The following is a 16,938-nucleotide window of genomic DNA, read 5'->3' as shown; positions in this document are numbered from 1 at the left end:
GAGGACCTGACTTACAAACTCAGTTTTAAAGGAGCTTCATCTTAAGCCGTATAACGAACGGCCCCAGAAATGTGCTGCGATAGCAGAATTTGAACAAATACCCGGAAATAGCTAATTACGGAGCTAGGGAGCAGGACTGTTACATTTAAAGAAGTCCGGATGTTCCTAGGAGGCATCCTGTCCGTGAAACCTTGTCAGTTATCAATGGTCCGCAAAACTGACCAATGGTTTCAGAAGCTACCTTACCCTATGCCCTCTTTGCCCAATCCCTAGACGACAGGATATGAACTCTGATTTTGTCATTTCCTCTTTAAACATTTTTTTTTCTTCCTTGGGCTGCAAGCTGCACTTAGTCTCACCCACTCCTTTGATGTGGTGGAAATGAAGTCCAAGCTCGACATTGAATATTAAAAATCTCTTGTTTTTTTGCATCGGAATCCGGTGCCGTGGAGTTACATGTTGGGAAATGATTAATGTGAGGATAGCACTTCTTTTTATTTAGTTTAGTTTCGTGTATAATTTCTTACCTCCTAGGGGTCATTTGTGCTTCGCGCAGACTTCTGGGAAATGTAGTCCCCGCGTCTGTGACGTCACAAAACGCCGTCCAGGAAATCCCTTTCCTGCTTCGGTCTCCACATGTGAGTCTTCCCCAAAGTTGAGGAGAGTTCCGTCTGTTGCACATTCCGGTTGCATCTGTGACATGGAGGTTGGTCAAGGGTGCAGCTCAGCCTGAAGCACTTTGCGGGGTGCGGGGCCGTCTTGGAGGGAGCGGTCCTGGGCTGGGTGGGAGGGCGGGGGAAGCTGCCTTGGAGGTGCTGTGCTCAGGTGCAACCTGAGGTTGCAGGTCAGGGCTGGGGAGAGGAAATAGGGACCGTGCTTTGAGTGATGGTTTTCTTAGGACGCCTGGGCAGCCCGAGAGCGCCTTGGGCTTCTGCTTGGTAGCGCGGAGTAGTGCGAGGTCCAGGAGGTCCAGGATTGCAAGCTAAGGATGTTCAGCTGACTGCCTGCTCCTGAGGGGGAGCTGGGAGCTCACTGAGCCGCTATGGTGGGGAGGCCTGTTTCACTAGCTGACCCGTTCTCCTGTGGATGCTATGAGATTTCTCAGTATCTTTTATATATGGTTTTTCGAGACAGGGTTTCTCTGTAGCTTTGGAGCCTGTCCTGGAACTATCTCTTGTAGACCAGGCTGGCTTCAAACTCACCAAGATCCACCTGCTTCTGCCTTCCGAGTACTGGGATTAAAGAAGTGCGCCACCACCGCCCATCTGAGATTTCTTAGATCTTTAGAGCAGTCGTGGTTTCTGATCTTTCCTTTACTTTGTAACTGGCCTAAATGTATGGTCTTGAAGTTTATGAAAAGTTTTTATTCTCCAATAAGCCTCTCTGCCTATGCTATAATCTGAATCAGACCAAATCAAACCAAATTAGACAAAGCCCAGGTTTAATGTATACCAATGCTCCCTGATGGATTTCCAGCCCCCCAAAGAGAGGAGATAGGGAAGAACCACTGGAAAACCATGTGTTTGTTCTCTAGGGTGCTGTTTAAATACTATGTGGATGTGGTATTGAACATCTCTGGGGAGGGGTCATCGTTTGCTGTGCTTTCTCGGGGGTGGAGTCTGAACTGAGTCAACTCCCACAGGAGGGGGCTTGGGATGGATCTTCCACCCAAACATTCCAGACTCTGGCTATATGAATGCCAGGGGCTGAGGTGAAGCCTTAACTGAAATATTCCAGATATATGGATGCCAGGGGCTGAGATGGAAGTTCCACCCAAGCATCCCAGACTCTTTGGTATAGGGATGCTGATTAAAGTCTGTCTTCTTCCTTTGGGCATTGATGTAGGGGAGAGGAGAGTCAGGAGTTGGTGGACTCACATCACACTCACCTAGAAGTGTGGCTGGAGAGGCACCCGATTCACTGACATCCTGGAGACCTCAGACATCTGTCTGTTAAAGGAGATGGGAAGGCAGGTTGCTAGGAGAAAAAAATAGGTTGTTATTATCAACCCTACAACTGGGGCCTGCCACGGGAAACTGCCAGGAGTGGAATGGAGAAGCACCCTGGCACAGGAGACGGGGGTGAGTGAGGGAGACAGTTTACCTTGTGTTCATTTGCTCTGATGGCTAAAGAACTAAGAAAGGAAAAATATCTGAGGGGCCTCAGGTCTCTGGCAGTAAATTCTGGAATGAAGCGGCAAGGTCTGCCAGGACCAGCTCTATAGAAAGCTGTGACTAGGGGTGAGAGAACACACACAGAGCCCACACACAGAGGACCCTCTGCAGGAAGAAGGAACTGGAGAAGCTGACTCCAGGTCTCACCTTGAGGTCTGGGTTCCCTTAAAGCCTTGACAGGTCCTCATCCCTAACGTAGGCGGACTACTGTGAAAACGACAGGATCTGCTTGGCCCACAGTGGTTGTGTCAACGTCTTGATCAGGCCTTGAGCTTGTTGAGCTGGTCCAGAAGCAGGGTCCCTAGGAACAGGTGAAAAGCTCTCGTGGCCTTGTGTTACACTGCCAGGCTTTTGTGTCAGGTCAGCAGGTGAGGGAACTCCCAGACCTGTGTGTATTCCTGGGATTTTAGTAACCAGACCTGTGACAGAAAAGAAACGTCAGTCTCCTCTGAGGCACATCCCTGTCATCTCTGCGTTTGTGAGAGGGGAGGCAGGGCCCTCTGGTCCTCCCCTGCTTCATAGCAAATTCCAGGCCAGCCTATTCTTCCTGAGTCTGACAGCATTTCAACTTCAATGATGTGATAAATACTTTCTATGGTGCTTTTCATGTTTCTTACAGTGAGCACTTTAACAAATCCATGCAGTCAGCACTTTGTTGATTTGCAAACTATGTGCTGCAGCTGGGATGCCTTCCCTGTCCTCACAGCAGAGGTTCCACTGTGAGCAGATGCTTCTTACAGTGAGCCGGAACAAAACCACTTCCTGCACCGTCCTCCACATGGGGCACTGCATATGCAACCAGTAAAACAAACTGCTAACGGTGGGTCCTGCTCTTCCACAGGTCCAGTTCAGTTCCCTTGTTGACAGCCCTGTGTCTTTCCTCCCAGGCGTCTTTCACCTTATTCTAATGTCAGTGTGTTGCTTTAAGAAGACTCAGAAACAATGTATGGACTATTAATATCCTCAAATACATCTAGACAGCTAATGTACACAGCAAAACATGTGATAGTTATTTTGAAACAAAGTTTCAGTATATAATTCATGTTTCCAAAACAGGTACTATATTTCTTCCATATTTTTCATGGTTTAATTAACTTTCTGAGTCATAAAATTGCGAACTTGGTGCCTTGAAGCAAAAGCTAATGACTTTTTTTCTTGCCACAGTTATGGAACAAAGCCCTGGAACAAAGACCAAGGAGTTACTATTTCATGATGTCTGTGGTACATGTTTTAAGCACTATGTCTTGTTATCCGTAGGTTGCTTACTTTGAAAGGAGGGTCTCTAATTTTTAGATCCTGACCTTCAATCTCGTCATTTCTTTGAACCTCATTTTGAGTTCCCACCAATCACACCTAGTCTTCAGTTTTGTCTCTCTCTCTGAAAGCTGTTTCTGAGGGACACCAAGAGGAAATGCAAGAATTCTTATTGTACATACTCTGTCCATTTTGTTGCTCTAGGCTTCCTTCTAGGACCAGCCTCCACTACTCCTGAACTGTGAATCACGTCTCCTTTGTTTAGCTTTCTTCCTGACCATTATCCATAACAACTTGTAATCAACTCTCTAAACAAAGGCAAGCATCCATAATCCATTTTTTGGGGAATGTGGGCATAGTTTTCTAGGCTACTCCCTGCTGCTTCAGGGTGCTGGTAATCTTATGGGGACCTAAAGAAAATTTAGATTTATGGTCATTTCTTGACTGGAATATTCTGTGAAGCTTGATCTTTTCAGCCAGCAGTCTTGAGGTTATTCAGGATGTAGAACTCAGATTTCTAGGGCTCTTGCTCCTATCGGACATTTCTCAGGGAGTCTTCCTTGATCATACCTGATTTTTCTTAACCTGGAATGAATCCACAGCCTCTCATTTCCTGTGGAAACAAAAACAAAACCTCTTCTCCAAAGTAACATATCTTTTGACTTAAAGTTTTGAAGTCAAAGCATTTTCAAAATATATATGTTGTATTAATCCATCAGCATTTGTAATCAAATGTCTTTTAGCAGCTGTAGCTCCTTTCTCAGCCATCAAACAATTCAAAGACAATACAATAACATACAGTATCCAGACTCTCTGTGTGTTTTTCATCTTTACGTGACTGTATTTTAAATTCTATTTCTTTTATATTTTTATTTATTTATTTTTTTTTGAGACTAGATTTCTCTGTGTATCTTTGGCTGTCCTGGCTCTCACTCTATAGACTAGGCTCTCCTTGACCTCACAGAGATCTGCCTGCCTCTGTTTCCCGAATTTTGTGATTGAAACTGTGTGCCACCATGCCTTGAACTTGCAGAGATTTGCCTGCCTCTGCCTCCCAGGTATTGGGATTAAAGGTGTGTGCCACCACTCCCAACTACTCTCTTTCTTTTTTTTTTCATGATTTTCTCCTTTTTCTTTTCAATCCCAAGTCCTAGTATATATTTAAACAGACTCTACACCATTTAGAGGTTTTTTTAAAAAAATCTGAATCTATCTTTATATCTCTCTTTTTCTGACCACATGAGTCTTTAATTCGCTAAGCGCTATGAGTAGGATTAAAGCCACGACTTTGACTGCTGGATCCAGCCCATTCCTTAGCTTTCCTTAGTTTCCATCCTCATGGCGAAGGTAATAGCTAGAGCCATGTTTATTGCCACAACTCTATGGAGTTTCAAGGGTCATGCCACCACCAAGAAGCATGCTATTCACAAACACCATTTAAGTGTTTGGTGGTGGGTCCTCTTAAAACAGTTGCAAGCTTTTTGCAGCTAAAGCTGAGTCAGGAATCCTCTCTTAATGAGTTGCGCTTACCTCTAGCTAACAGCCCACCCGAGAAAATGCTGCTACCATGAAGCCGTGCTTAACTCTGTCCTTTTGTTTCTAGAATTACTTCCCAAACTCTCTCAGGTTTTAAGTGGATATAGCTGTCCACGTTGGTGGCAAAAAATACAGGCAGAATATGCTAGTCATTAAGATTGGGAAGAAATACTGAAGCAGTGTCAGGAGAAAACTATCTTGATCTGGTTAATAAAGTAAGAACTTTTAAGAAGGTTCATTAAATTACTAGAAGAAATAATGATGTATAATTACAAATTATACCAATATTTTAGGAGGTGTTTGACATTGCAATGCAAATTATACTTTGACAACTTATTATCTCAACAGGCTTATTGTGGAAAAATGAATCTCAACCACACGAATGAACTCTTAGTAATACCAGTTCAGCCTGGAGAAGGAAATAAAGCTTCCTTCAATGACATGCATGCTTTGTCCAGCAGTGAGCGCTCTTTCCCATAGCACTTCCCCAGGTTTTGTTTTTGTTTGCCAGTCTTAAATTGCCTGAAATATTTGCTGTTAATCTTATTGGCTAAAATCCCTCCTCATGATACCCTGTTACAGGCACACTGCCTTCCATTCACAGTGTCTCACAGGATTGGCCGCAAGACAGCAGACACTTGCCCATGTAGAATGATGGTAGCTGGGGTGGCCAATGTGGGCAGTGATCCTCACAGTTACTTCTGCTTTGGGGACTTGTCAGGTTCTCTCAGAGTTTAGTGTTTCCATCTTCATCTTCTCTGGGCTCTTGCCTTCCTCCATGCTAGTAATTTTTGCCTCTTCTTGGTGACCCCCTAGTTCACCTGCCTCACCTTTCCTAATGCTGTGACCCTTCAATACATTTCCTCATATTGTGATGACCCCTAACCATAAAATTATTTTCTTTGCTACATCATATCTGTGATTTTACCAAAGTTATTTGTTGTAAATACTTTTGTAGTTGAAGGTTTCTCCAAGGGGTCATGACCCTCATGTGAGGAACTAGTAACCTGGTTAATAAAAGCATGGGATCTATTTATTTTCACCTCTAAAGGTGGTAACATTCTATACAAGCTACAAAGAAGCTTTCAAAACAGTTCTGTTTGTTTTTTCATGAGAAATTACTGGTGTTCTGTTCACCAAATTGCTTCATTTTGCCTGTTTCTTCAAGACTTGGTGGCTCCCTCATTGATGCTCAACTCTGTACTTTATTTAAAGACACTTTTCTTTCTTTCTTTCTTTTTTTTTTTTTTTTTTGGTTTTTCGAGACAGGGTTTCTCTGTGGTTTTGGAGCCTGTCCTGGAACTAGCTCTTGTAGACCAGGCTGGTCTCGAACTCACAGAGATCCGCCTGCCTCTGCCTCCCAAGTGCTGGGATTAAAGGCGTGTGCCACCACCGCCCAGCAAGACATTTTTCTATGTAATCATTCTGAGTCTTTGTAAAGGTTTATTATTTATTCATTTATTATGTATACAGTGTTCTGCCTGCACGTATGCCTGCAGGCCAGAGAGGGCACTGAAATGCATTACCAATGGTTGTGAGCCACCACATGGTTAGAGGGAATTGAACTCAGTTCTCTGGAAAAGCAGCCAGCACTCTGAATGTCTAAGCCATCTCCCCAGCCCCCATGTAGTCATTCTTTACTGCAGATATATTTCAGTTGTCCTGAAAGTCTTGTGATAATAAAGCTACTACCCCTCCCAGTGCTGAAAACGCCATGCCTTTCAGACACAGACTCAGGGAATTGGAGCTGGGCCTGGCCTGAAGGTCTTCTGTCTAAGGGTGACTTTTCTTACTGCTGGAAGGGGCTTTGTGAGCTCCAAGGCAGAGAAGCAATAAATAGCCCTGCTTAGCTGTTATGCCCGTGAACCACACCCATGAGCAGTATGACATTGAATCCCTAAAGGTGCCCAGTGTCTCCCACATCTCGGCATCAGCAGCAGTTGTCTCTGATGACTTCTTAGTTCTTAAGTTACAGAGGAGAACAGACTGGAGCCACTAAAGCATCACAGTTGCTAACTGCATTCCAGATGCTTTTCCTTAGACCTCCACTGAAGTGTAACTGTCTCTGCTGTTAAAGACACTGCTCGCTGCAGCACAGAGAGCATTATGGAAAACTAAAACGTTCAGATCCAGAGAACTATTGTCTTGTGATGCCCTGATCCTGGACAAATCCGTGGTGCCTGTCTGAGGGTTTCTATTGTGCTAAAGCCCGTGATGAGAGACAGCTTGGAGAAGAAAGGGTTATTTTAGACTCCAGCTCCAGGTGACAGTCCATCACTGAGAGAATTCAAGGCAGGAACCTGAGGCATGAGGTGGAGAACAGGCCACAGAAGAACACTGCTGACTGACTCCCCGAGACTGCTTTCCCGGACCATGTAGAACTGCGTGCCCAGTGCAGGCACCACCATCGTGGGCAGTGCTGTCTCATAGGAATCACTACTTTAGAAAATGCCCCTAGACTTGGCTACAGGGCAGTCTTGGTAGGGATTTTTTCAATTGTTTCTCTCTTTTCAAATTGGCTATCGCTAGTTTTAGTTCTATTCAGCCCAATGCCTCTTGTCATTTAAATTATTTATGGTTTTAATTAAATTCATGTGTGATATCATTCACTGATCTTTATTTCAGGAAATGCTGTCCTTCTCGGATGTGGCCATCGAGTTCTCTCCAGAAGAGAGGGAATGTCTGGACTCTGCTCAGTGGAATCTGTACAGGGATGTGATGCTGGAGAATTACAGCCACCTTGAATTCCTGGGTGAGCATCTCATCTATAGTGACTTCTTATTTCACCATCAACATGTAGCTTCCTCACTTTGTGTGGTTTCTCATGGGAGCATTTCGACAGTGATATTCATATCCTTCGTTTTCAAAAAGATTAAGGATATCGCTATATTAAAAATCATTTCGGGGCTGGAGAGATTGCTCAGTTGTTAAGAGCAATGGCTGCTCTTCTAGAGGACATTAAGTAGAAGGAAACTGCTCTTTCCTTCCCGGCCACCCAGACCTGAATAATCAGATAGAAACTATAATAATTACAGCACTGTTTGGCCTGTTAGCCCAGGCAGGAAATCCCACATCACCAGCACTCCTATGACAGCTCACAATTGTTTGTAAACCTAAGGTCTGACAACCTCATGTTATGTGATGTTTTAATTGTGTTGTATCCTGACAAATAAAGTTTGATTGGAATCAGAGGGTAGAACTAGCCACCAGCAGACCATAGAGATATGGAAGACAGTAGAGAGGGGAACAGGACGTGGAAAGCTGGGCTGAGACAGGAGCTCTGCCCTTGGATGCTGGGATGGAAGAGGTAGGGCATTACTGTGCTTCTCTGATCTTTCATTTCCTTAGCCGGTATCTCACTCGTGATGTTTTATTGATAAAGATTAATTAAACAAGTCAACCTCATACAGACATACATCCAGAGAAAATACCAATGCATATGAAAAATTAAAATAAAAAATGAAAACAGGAAGATTGCTTACACTGTTTGCTTCTTTCTGTGTTTCACCTTTCCGAGATGGGTATGTCTTTCCCTGACTCTAGTGGGACGTTTAGAAATTCAGTGGCATGAGAGGTGGAGCTCACTTTTTAAATGAACTGTTTTACAATTCTAAGTTACTGTTTTTTCCCCTGAAATGAAACTCAGACTCTGGGTGCTGTAGACTCCTTCATGTGTTGTGATCCTGTCTGAAAACACTTAAGGAACTGATTGTCTGCAATCATTTGTCACCTCATCTCTGTCCTTACAAGTCATGTACAGGAAGGGACATGTCAATTCTGAGTAAAAAAACACATAAACAACTTCTTCTCTTTATCTATACACAGGTCTTGCTGTTCCTAAGCCACAACTGGTGACATTTCTGGAGCAAAGACCAGAGCCTTCAGATGGGGAGAGACAAGCAGCAGCCAGCGTGCACCCAGGTGTGTAGGAATGAGGGGATGGGGCAGAGCTGAGATCCTGAGATCCAACAGAAAGTGAAGCTTTCCCATTTACCTTGAAACATGTTACTATGGGAATCATTCTTTAAGTCTCTCCTTGTCTTTGTTGTCAAAGCTGGTGTCTCAGTTTTATGAGGGTTTAAGTCTCTTATACTTTGGATTTCCCCAATTACAAGCTATTCTTCTAATTACAGTGACTGCCAAGGTTTTTCTTTTGTTGATTCTCCATTGTTGCTTAAGGCTCAGGGAAATAGAACTGAGAACTGTAAAGACCGAGAGTCTTTTATTTACAGAGGTTGAGAGCAGACTCATGCAAGAAAGTTCCCTACACAAAAGTAACCATAGTGGGCTAATAAAGGGAAACCCACAGTTCCATCACAGAGAGGCAGGCAGGGACAGAGGCTCAATGGTGTCAGTTCTGTTGGTCAGAACAATTGGGGGTTGGAAGCATTGGATAAAACTCAGACGAACCAGATGCACTTTGGGCAGTGCATTCCCCACTGATCTTAGGGAAGAACCAAAGCATTAGCATATCGTATAAAGGGGATGTGTGGGCCTCTAGGTATGCTAATTTAACAGAGGCGGTTTGGTTTTTTTCAATACTTTTACCCCCAATTGCTTCAGCAGGTCATGACCATTAGACATAGGAAGATATGACAGGACAACCCGCAAGGCCTTACGCTTTTGATTCAGGAAGCCCATCAAACCAGTTATGGGTTCAGTGTTTGTGTGCTCTCTTTCATGACAGTTAGTAGATTTAAGCCTTTTAGTGAATTGTAAGGCTCCATGGGTTTTTCAGGTTTTTTTTTTCTTTTCAGGTTAATCTATTTAACATGTACAGGGACTGGTATTTGGATATATATGTAGTAATAACTTGGTAAAGAAATTATAAACTTTTATGTGTCAATCTGATGTTTCCAGATACATCATTACTAGTAAATGTTTAATTTCAGATACTGTCAGGTCTGCCACTGTCTCTAGACCTATAGGAAGCATTATGGCTAATGTTACCATGACTCCAGCTGGACGATAATATCTTGTGGTCACTTCTTCTCGAGTCTCCTGTTGATTCTCAGACGTCTTCAGTATATGTTTTCATTAGCCCAGGTTTTTAGTGGGATCAGCACTGATGAGTTTAGGCAGTGTTTTTCATCAGCAACTCGATGGATCAGCTCTGTGCTGGCAGCCAATCCCGAATAACCATATAGAGATTTTATGTTAATTATAAACTATCAAATGACAGCTCAGGCTTATTACCAATTAGGTCTTATATTTTAATTAACCCATATGTCTTTTTTACACTCTGCCACATGGCAGTTCCTTTTCTTCATATGGCATGTTTACCTCTTGCTTCTGGGCATCCAGGTCACTGCTCTGACTCTGCCTTGCTAATGGCACGATTTGGTCAACCACAAAAATCCTGCCTAGCCATAGACCAATAGCTCTTTATTAATAATAAAATCAACACATCTTCACAGGGTACGGAAATATTATTCCACAACATTTCCCCGTTTTTGTCTAATTAAAAAGAATGGTTTTAACTTTATTGTAGTAAAAGTATACTCATGTTGTTGGAAAAAATCATAACCTCTCTCACTTCTTTTTTCCTTTTAAAGTCAAGACATGATAAAACTACATCGGTTGCTTTAATCCAGCAGTTTTCACAGTCCAGTCAGTCTCAGCAGCTCTCATTCCTTCATTAGCAGTCAGAAAATCTATAGACAACACAGTAACACGTGGACTCCAGACAGTCAGTGTATTTTACTTCTTTGTGTGTCTTTAACTTTCATATTACTTTATTCCCTTTTTAAGGACTTTTGCTTTATTTTAAAAGTATGTATATATTTTTCAGACCATCTATACTATTTTTCTTTACTCTCACAAGCATTTGTACATTATTAAACACTGTAACACATTTAAAGATTTTTTCTTTTTATGTCTGGATCTATCTTTCTTGAGCATCTGTAACCCTTTCTGTCTACATGAGCAAAATCTCAAACCTCAAGCTGGTGGCTCAAATCTATAGGCAGCTGTCTGGAAATGCACATCTGTACTGCAGCTCACATGAGAGACAGAAGACTTAGAAGATGCATTTGGCTCTGCTTTTGTGTAGTGAGAAGTTCTTTTGAGCTTCCTCATGCCTTATGTAGTCCTGTGTGCCCCAGATTAGAATGCCATTTATAAGCGGAGGTTTCTGTCCCAACAACCCCACCAAAATACCCAAAATGGAGATACTTATTAATTGTAAATGCTCAGCCAATAGCTTGAGCTCATTTTTAGGTAGCTCTTACTTTTATAAATGAACCCATATTTCTTATCTACCCTCTGTCACATGACAGTTCCTTCTTCTAATACAGTATGTTTTCCTTTTTTTTCCTGCATCTTCTTGCGACTCCTCTCACTCTGCCATTCTTCTTCCTAACATTCTCTCTTCTCAGAAAATTCTGCGTAGCCATTGACCCATCAGTTTTAATGATGAGTGTAATACATATTCATATTGTATAAAAAGAGATCTGATGGCAGGTACAGAGGACTGGATAGTGGAAGGTAGAAATGTTTTTCTCCTTCTAATATTGTGTTTGAGTCCAGCCTGGTCTAGATAGTGAGTTACAGGAGAGCAAGGTCTTCATCAAAAAAACCTTGTCTTCTAAAACCAAAACAAACAAAAAAGGAAAGAAGTAATTTTGTCATCTCTTTATTGACAAACATATTGTCTCAGCAAAATTTACATTATGCACAGGTGAATCTGAAGTTTTTTTGTTTTGTTTTAGCATGACTCTATGTTTCAAGTATATATTCTGGTCTTTCAAATAAAATGTAAAATAATGTCCTGAATTTGAACTATAAATTTCATCTTTATATAGACTGTCTACTTGTGTAGCATATCTTTTGTACTCCCAAAGTAAAATTATAAGTGAAGGATAAAAAGTTTGTATTAGACTATGTCTCAAATTCACAAAGTCAAAATTAAGATTCTTTTTCCTGGACTCAGCTACTTTATAGTTTCATGGGTATCCTGCAATATACAATCTCTATTCTTTTGATGGCTTAATTTCTTTTAGTAAAATGCCCTTGCAACTTAGCTGTTTAACTTTGAATTATACGCCAATATGTCTATGTTCTATTTGGATGTTCCATGATTCTACTAAAAGTATAGATCATTTCTACCTACAATATTTTATCATTTATACTTAGTGCCTCTAAGTTGTGAAATGACTCTAGTTTTTCACTGCTTCATTATGTATTAATAAATGTATTCTTTTTAAATGATAGGCATTGTAAGTATGAAGAATATTTTCTACCTTTTGTTCATATCTCAACTTTTGCTCAACAGGAACAACACCCGAAGATAATAGCATTTTCTCCGAGGCCACTGATTATAACTCACTATATATTCAATGCCAGAGAATTCATACAAGGATTAAAACCTACAAGTGTGAAGAATGTGGTAAGGGCCTTAGTTCTTATAAAGCACTTTCCGTACACCAGAGACTTCACACTGGACAAAAACCCTACACGTGTAAAGAATGTCACAAAGCCTTCAATACCCCTGGAGCACTTTTCATACATCAGAAAGATCATACTGATGAGAAAACCTACAAGTGTGGAGACTGTGGCAGATCATTTTACTATCTTTCAATGCTGAAGCAACATCAAAGGATTCATTCTAGAGAGAAACCTTACAAATGTGAAGAATGCGACAGATGTTTTTTCTCTTTTTCATACCTTAGACAACATCAAAGAAAACATTCTGGAGAGAAACCATACAAGTGTGAGAAGTGCGGCAAGTGTTTTTGCTTCACTTCATCCCTTCGGCGACATCAAGCTCTACATTCAGAAGAGCATCCCTATAAGTGTGTTGAGTGTGGCAAAACTTTTTCCTCTTTTACATACCTTCAGGAACATCAATTAATTCATACTGGACAGAAATCTTACAAGTGTGAAGAGTGTGGCAAATGTTTTTACTTGCCTTCATCCCTTCGGCGACATCAAACAATACATTCTGAAGACAAGACCTACAATTGTGAAGACTGTGGCAGAAGCTTTAGCTCTTCTTTATCCCTTAGACGACATCAACCAATCCATTCAGCAGACAGTCCTTATACCTGTGTACACTGTGGCAAATGGTTTTCCTATTCTAGGGATCTTCAGGATCATCAAAGAGTTCACACTGGAGAGAAACCCTACAAGTGTGAGGAGTGTGACAAAGCCTTTCATTATCACTCATCCCTTAAGACACATAGGAGAATTCATATGGAAGAGAAACCCTACAAGTGTGAGGAGTGTGGCAAAGCCTTTCGTTGTAACTCGTCCCTTAGGAGACACAAGAAAGTTCATAATGGAATGATACCCTACAAATGTACAGAGTGTGACAGGTGCTTTTACTCATCTGTATTCCTTAGACGCCATCAAACAATCCATTCTGAAGACTGTCGTTATACCTGTGTACACTGCAGCAAAAGGTTTTTAAATTCTAGGGATCTTCGGATTCACCAAAGAATTCATACTGGAGAGAAACCGTACAAGTGTAAAGATTGTCACAAGGCCTTTCCTTGTAACTCATCCCTTAGGAGACACATGAGAATTCATTCTGGAGAGAAACCCTACAAGTGTGAAGAGTGTGACAAAACCTTTTATCTTAACTCAACCCTTAGGACACACAAGAGAGTTCATACTGGAGAGAAACCCTACAAGTGTGAATACTGTGACAGATGCTTTTCTTCGTCTTCATCCTTTCTACGACATAAAAGAAAACTTCATTCTGAAAAGGATCCCTAAAATTGTGGAGAATGTAGCAAAGACTTTATTAGTCTCAGTATCCTTATTCAACACATGATATAGTTAATACAGGGGAGAAGTCAAACAAATGTCTTAAAAAGTTTACTTCTTCAAACCTTAAAACACATCAAATGTTTCATTCTGACTGCAAACTTCGTGAGTGTGTGAAGTGTTTGTTTGGAAAGTCTTTGTCAACAAATCAGGTATTATCCAACTGAAATAAATACATATGGATAATATTAATTTAATCCTATTAGAATGTCATCAGAGAAGAATAGAGACCTCTTTGCTGTAACTCCCAACAGTTTATTCAAGCAATGTGTTTGAAACTTGCCTTTATTAATAATCTCTATCTTCGATAATTATAAATGCTCGATTAAATCTTTACCATGTCATAGCTTTGTCCCTTGGTTGCCCAGAATCTGAGATCTGAATATTTACTATTGTTTTTCCCAGTGGAATCATCCATGCTCCTGCAATATCTCCCCTTGGTGTAAAATAAAAATATTGGTGAGCTAGCAGTTTTTCATCCCGCGTTTGACTCTGGAATCCTTGTTGCTTATATAAAAGGACAGAGACAGCGTTAAAACAACATGAATGCTCTTGCAATTATAAGGCCTCTGCAGCAAGGCAGCAGCTGTGGCTGCAGAGGTGCAGCCGTCGGCTGAGGTAGTGATAGTTTCAGGTGCAGCTGCTTTGCCTCAGATAAAAACAGCAGTGCCCACAGAGCAATAATAGCAGGAAAAGGTATGGGGGTAAACAATCATTTTCTGACTGCATTTGAAGCTCCTTCTACAAACTGTAACTCATGTGATGTTATTTTGGTGATAAACTGCTTGACTAGGTGATAAGTCCTAGGGAGGATTTAATGCTGTCATTCTAATGAGTGGACAGTAACTAAATGAACCCAAGTTCTCATCTTTATACCCACAGTCAGGCACCTCTCAACCCTCACCAGAATGTATTAATTGTGTAGTAGATGGAGAAGACTACAGAGATGCAAAATGATCAAAGTGTGGAGAATATTCCTCTGTGGAGGACCCTAATCCAAAGGCGACACCTGCATCACACATCGTAAGTGATTTCCCTTGCACACATCTAAAGCCAAAAGTCATGGAGAAGAGTTGGAAAGACTGTCAGAGCCAAGTACAGTAGATGTGTGCCCTGAAGCAGTAGAAATGTTGAGACATTTCTAGAACAGTGAAACATTGATAGAAATTTTATGCATGAGCACCCTATGACTACGTGGATAACACTAATATAAGCTGAACCACAGCATACAACAAGCATGGTTGCATAAGGCCTTCATTGTCTGATCTCAGTGGAGGAGCTGTTGGCAGTTGCTGAGTTCTGAGGGAGACAATCTGGTTACCTTCCAGGTTCCAGTCAACTCACCTATACCCCCAAACATTGAGTAAACAGTAAGTACATTGAAGAAATAGCAAAGAAAAAGCCCACTGAGTTGTGAGTGTAACATGTTTTCAAGGGTGAGAAATAATAGGTGAAGGAATATGGACTTTTAAATAAAAGATGCAGCATCCATGTATTAAATTCTCCCCAAAAATATCATTTTAAAGCTTGTTGGTTTTGTACATGTCCAAACCTGTTTCAGCAGTAATTACGGCACGTGAATTTGGCTGTCATTTCCAGAGGGTCAGCATCCTACTGGGAAGGCCTCACGAGGGAGCAAATGAGAGGACTCCCAGAAGGGCTCAGATTCTGAGGACTAAGGAGCCCTGCATCTGTAACCTCAGGAAAGAGAAGGGGATGGCTTTGCAGAGATGAGATGTGGCCAGACTCACCTTGTTTCCTCTAGGCTTTGCCATGGGTACAACAGAGGAAAGCTGAACAGCGGTTTCTCCACGGCACAGCTTTTCCTGCCACAGCTGAAGACCAAAAAGCATGCATTCATCTTTTCATCAACACCATTTAAATGTTTCGTGGCAGGACCTTTTAAAAGAACTGAAGATTTACAGCTAAAGCTGAGTCAGGAAGTCTCTCTTAAATGAGAGCGCTTGCTTGCCTCTAGCAAGCAGAGCAGACCCAAGAAATTACTGCTAGCCAGAAGCCATGCTTTAGTGGTCACCTAGCTCTTTGATAGTGAGACAAACTGACTCCATCCAAAGTGAGTGGTCAGGATGTGCTGATATTCTGCTCCTTCTTTGTCATTTGGGAGGTCTCCTGGGAAAGAGGTATTAATTCAGTCTATGTGACAGAGTAGACAGAGCAGGAAGATCGATAGGAAGACCTGACAAAATGGGCATAGAAGGATGTGGATGTGACCGCAGTCATTCCCCTGGCTACCTAGGAAACAGAATGCTAATGAATTCCCCCTCAGTTCACGTTTTGGTAAACTATAGGAGGACAAATGTGAGTAAGATTGTTCAGGATGTGAATTCAGGTTTCATGAAGGATCCTCGAAGTCTTCCTTCTGTAAAATTGTTGAGTTGTGTCTCAATTATCCCCACACCTCCTCAGGTTAAGAAATAATTTATGGTCCAGGGTGATACCAGAACCTGGAAAAAAAGAACCCTAGAGTTTGAAATAAAAAATATTTGCATGTGAAAATTAACAAGACCTAAAAACTGCTTTGTTGTGGAATATTATTTTAACTAGCCAAAGGTGTGTTACAAAGGTGTTTATGCTGTGCAAGATTATTTTAACTGTGTAAAACAAATGTGTTACATTTGCGGCTGCTGCCTTTGTTTACAATGCATTTGTTTTGTAAACATTTGTTTCTGCTGCCTGTTTAAGACACGGGATTGGTTTTATAAAAGCTGAATGGCCAATAGCCAGGCAGGAGAGGAATGGGCAGGGCTGACAAGCACAGAGAATAAATAGGAGGAGAAATTTAGGCTAGAGGAGAAGAGAAGAGGATAAGGAAGAAAGAGGGGGGCGTGCAGGAGTCAGAAGCTGAGCAGCATGCAGACAGTCATGGAGACAGCAGGAAAGAAATACAGAAAAAGAGAACAGTAAATAACCCCACATCAAAACGTAGGTGAGCAGAAACAGGTTAAGTTATAACAGCTAACAAGAAACGAGCCTAAGGGAAGACCAATCATTCAGCAATACTAAGTCCTCTGTCATGATTTGGGAGCTGATTGTTGGCCCAAGAGAAAGTCTCTTGCACCACGAAATCCTGACCTCTGTACAGTTAGAACGGACATTCAGAACAGAACCTGAGGCATTCACATTGGATTTGGCACTGTCTGCACTGAATATATTTTATGCCTTTGTACCCCATGAAAACTAACAT

At 41.6% G+C, this 16,938-nt stretch overlaps 1 protein-coding gene across 3 annotated transcripts in view; it reads left to right on the top strand.

Moving 5' to 3' along the window:
- LOC130887590 (zinc finger protein 58-like) overlaps positions 1-14,381 on the top strand; it is a 46,469-nt gene extending 32,088 nt beyond the window's left edge. The window contains exons 1-4 of one of the 3 annotated variants that reach the window (XM_057790108.1): positions 372-638; positions 7,590-7,716; positions 8,790-8,885; positions 12,238-14,381. In XM_057790108.1, coding sequence (XP_057646091.1) covers positions 7,593-7,716; positions 8,790-8,885; positions 12,238-13,682 — 1,665 coding nt within the window. In that variant the 5' untranslated portion in view covers positions 372-638; positions 7,590-7,592 and the 3' untranslated portion in view covers positions 13,683-14,381. Of the gene's footprint in view, positions 1-371; positions 707-7,589; positions 7,717-8,789; positions 8,886-12,237 lie in introns of those variants that run through there. The other 2 variants (XM_057790106.1, XM_057790107.1) reach the window with 2 other exon arrangements.
- The last annotated feature ends 2,557 nt before the right edge of the window (positions 14,382-16,938 follow it).

Source organism: Chionomys nivalis, chromosome 15 (genome assembly GCF_950005125.1).
Source record: "Chionomys nivalis chromosome 15, mChiNiv1.1, whole genome shotgun sequence".
NCBI lineage: Eukaryota > Metazoa > Chordata > Mammalia > Rodentia > Cricetidae > Chionomys > Chionomys nivalis.
Note: the sequence above shows the minus strand (reverse complement) of the source record. Positions and strands in the feature narration are given on the sequence as shown.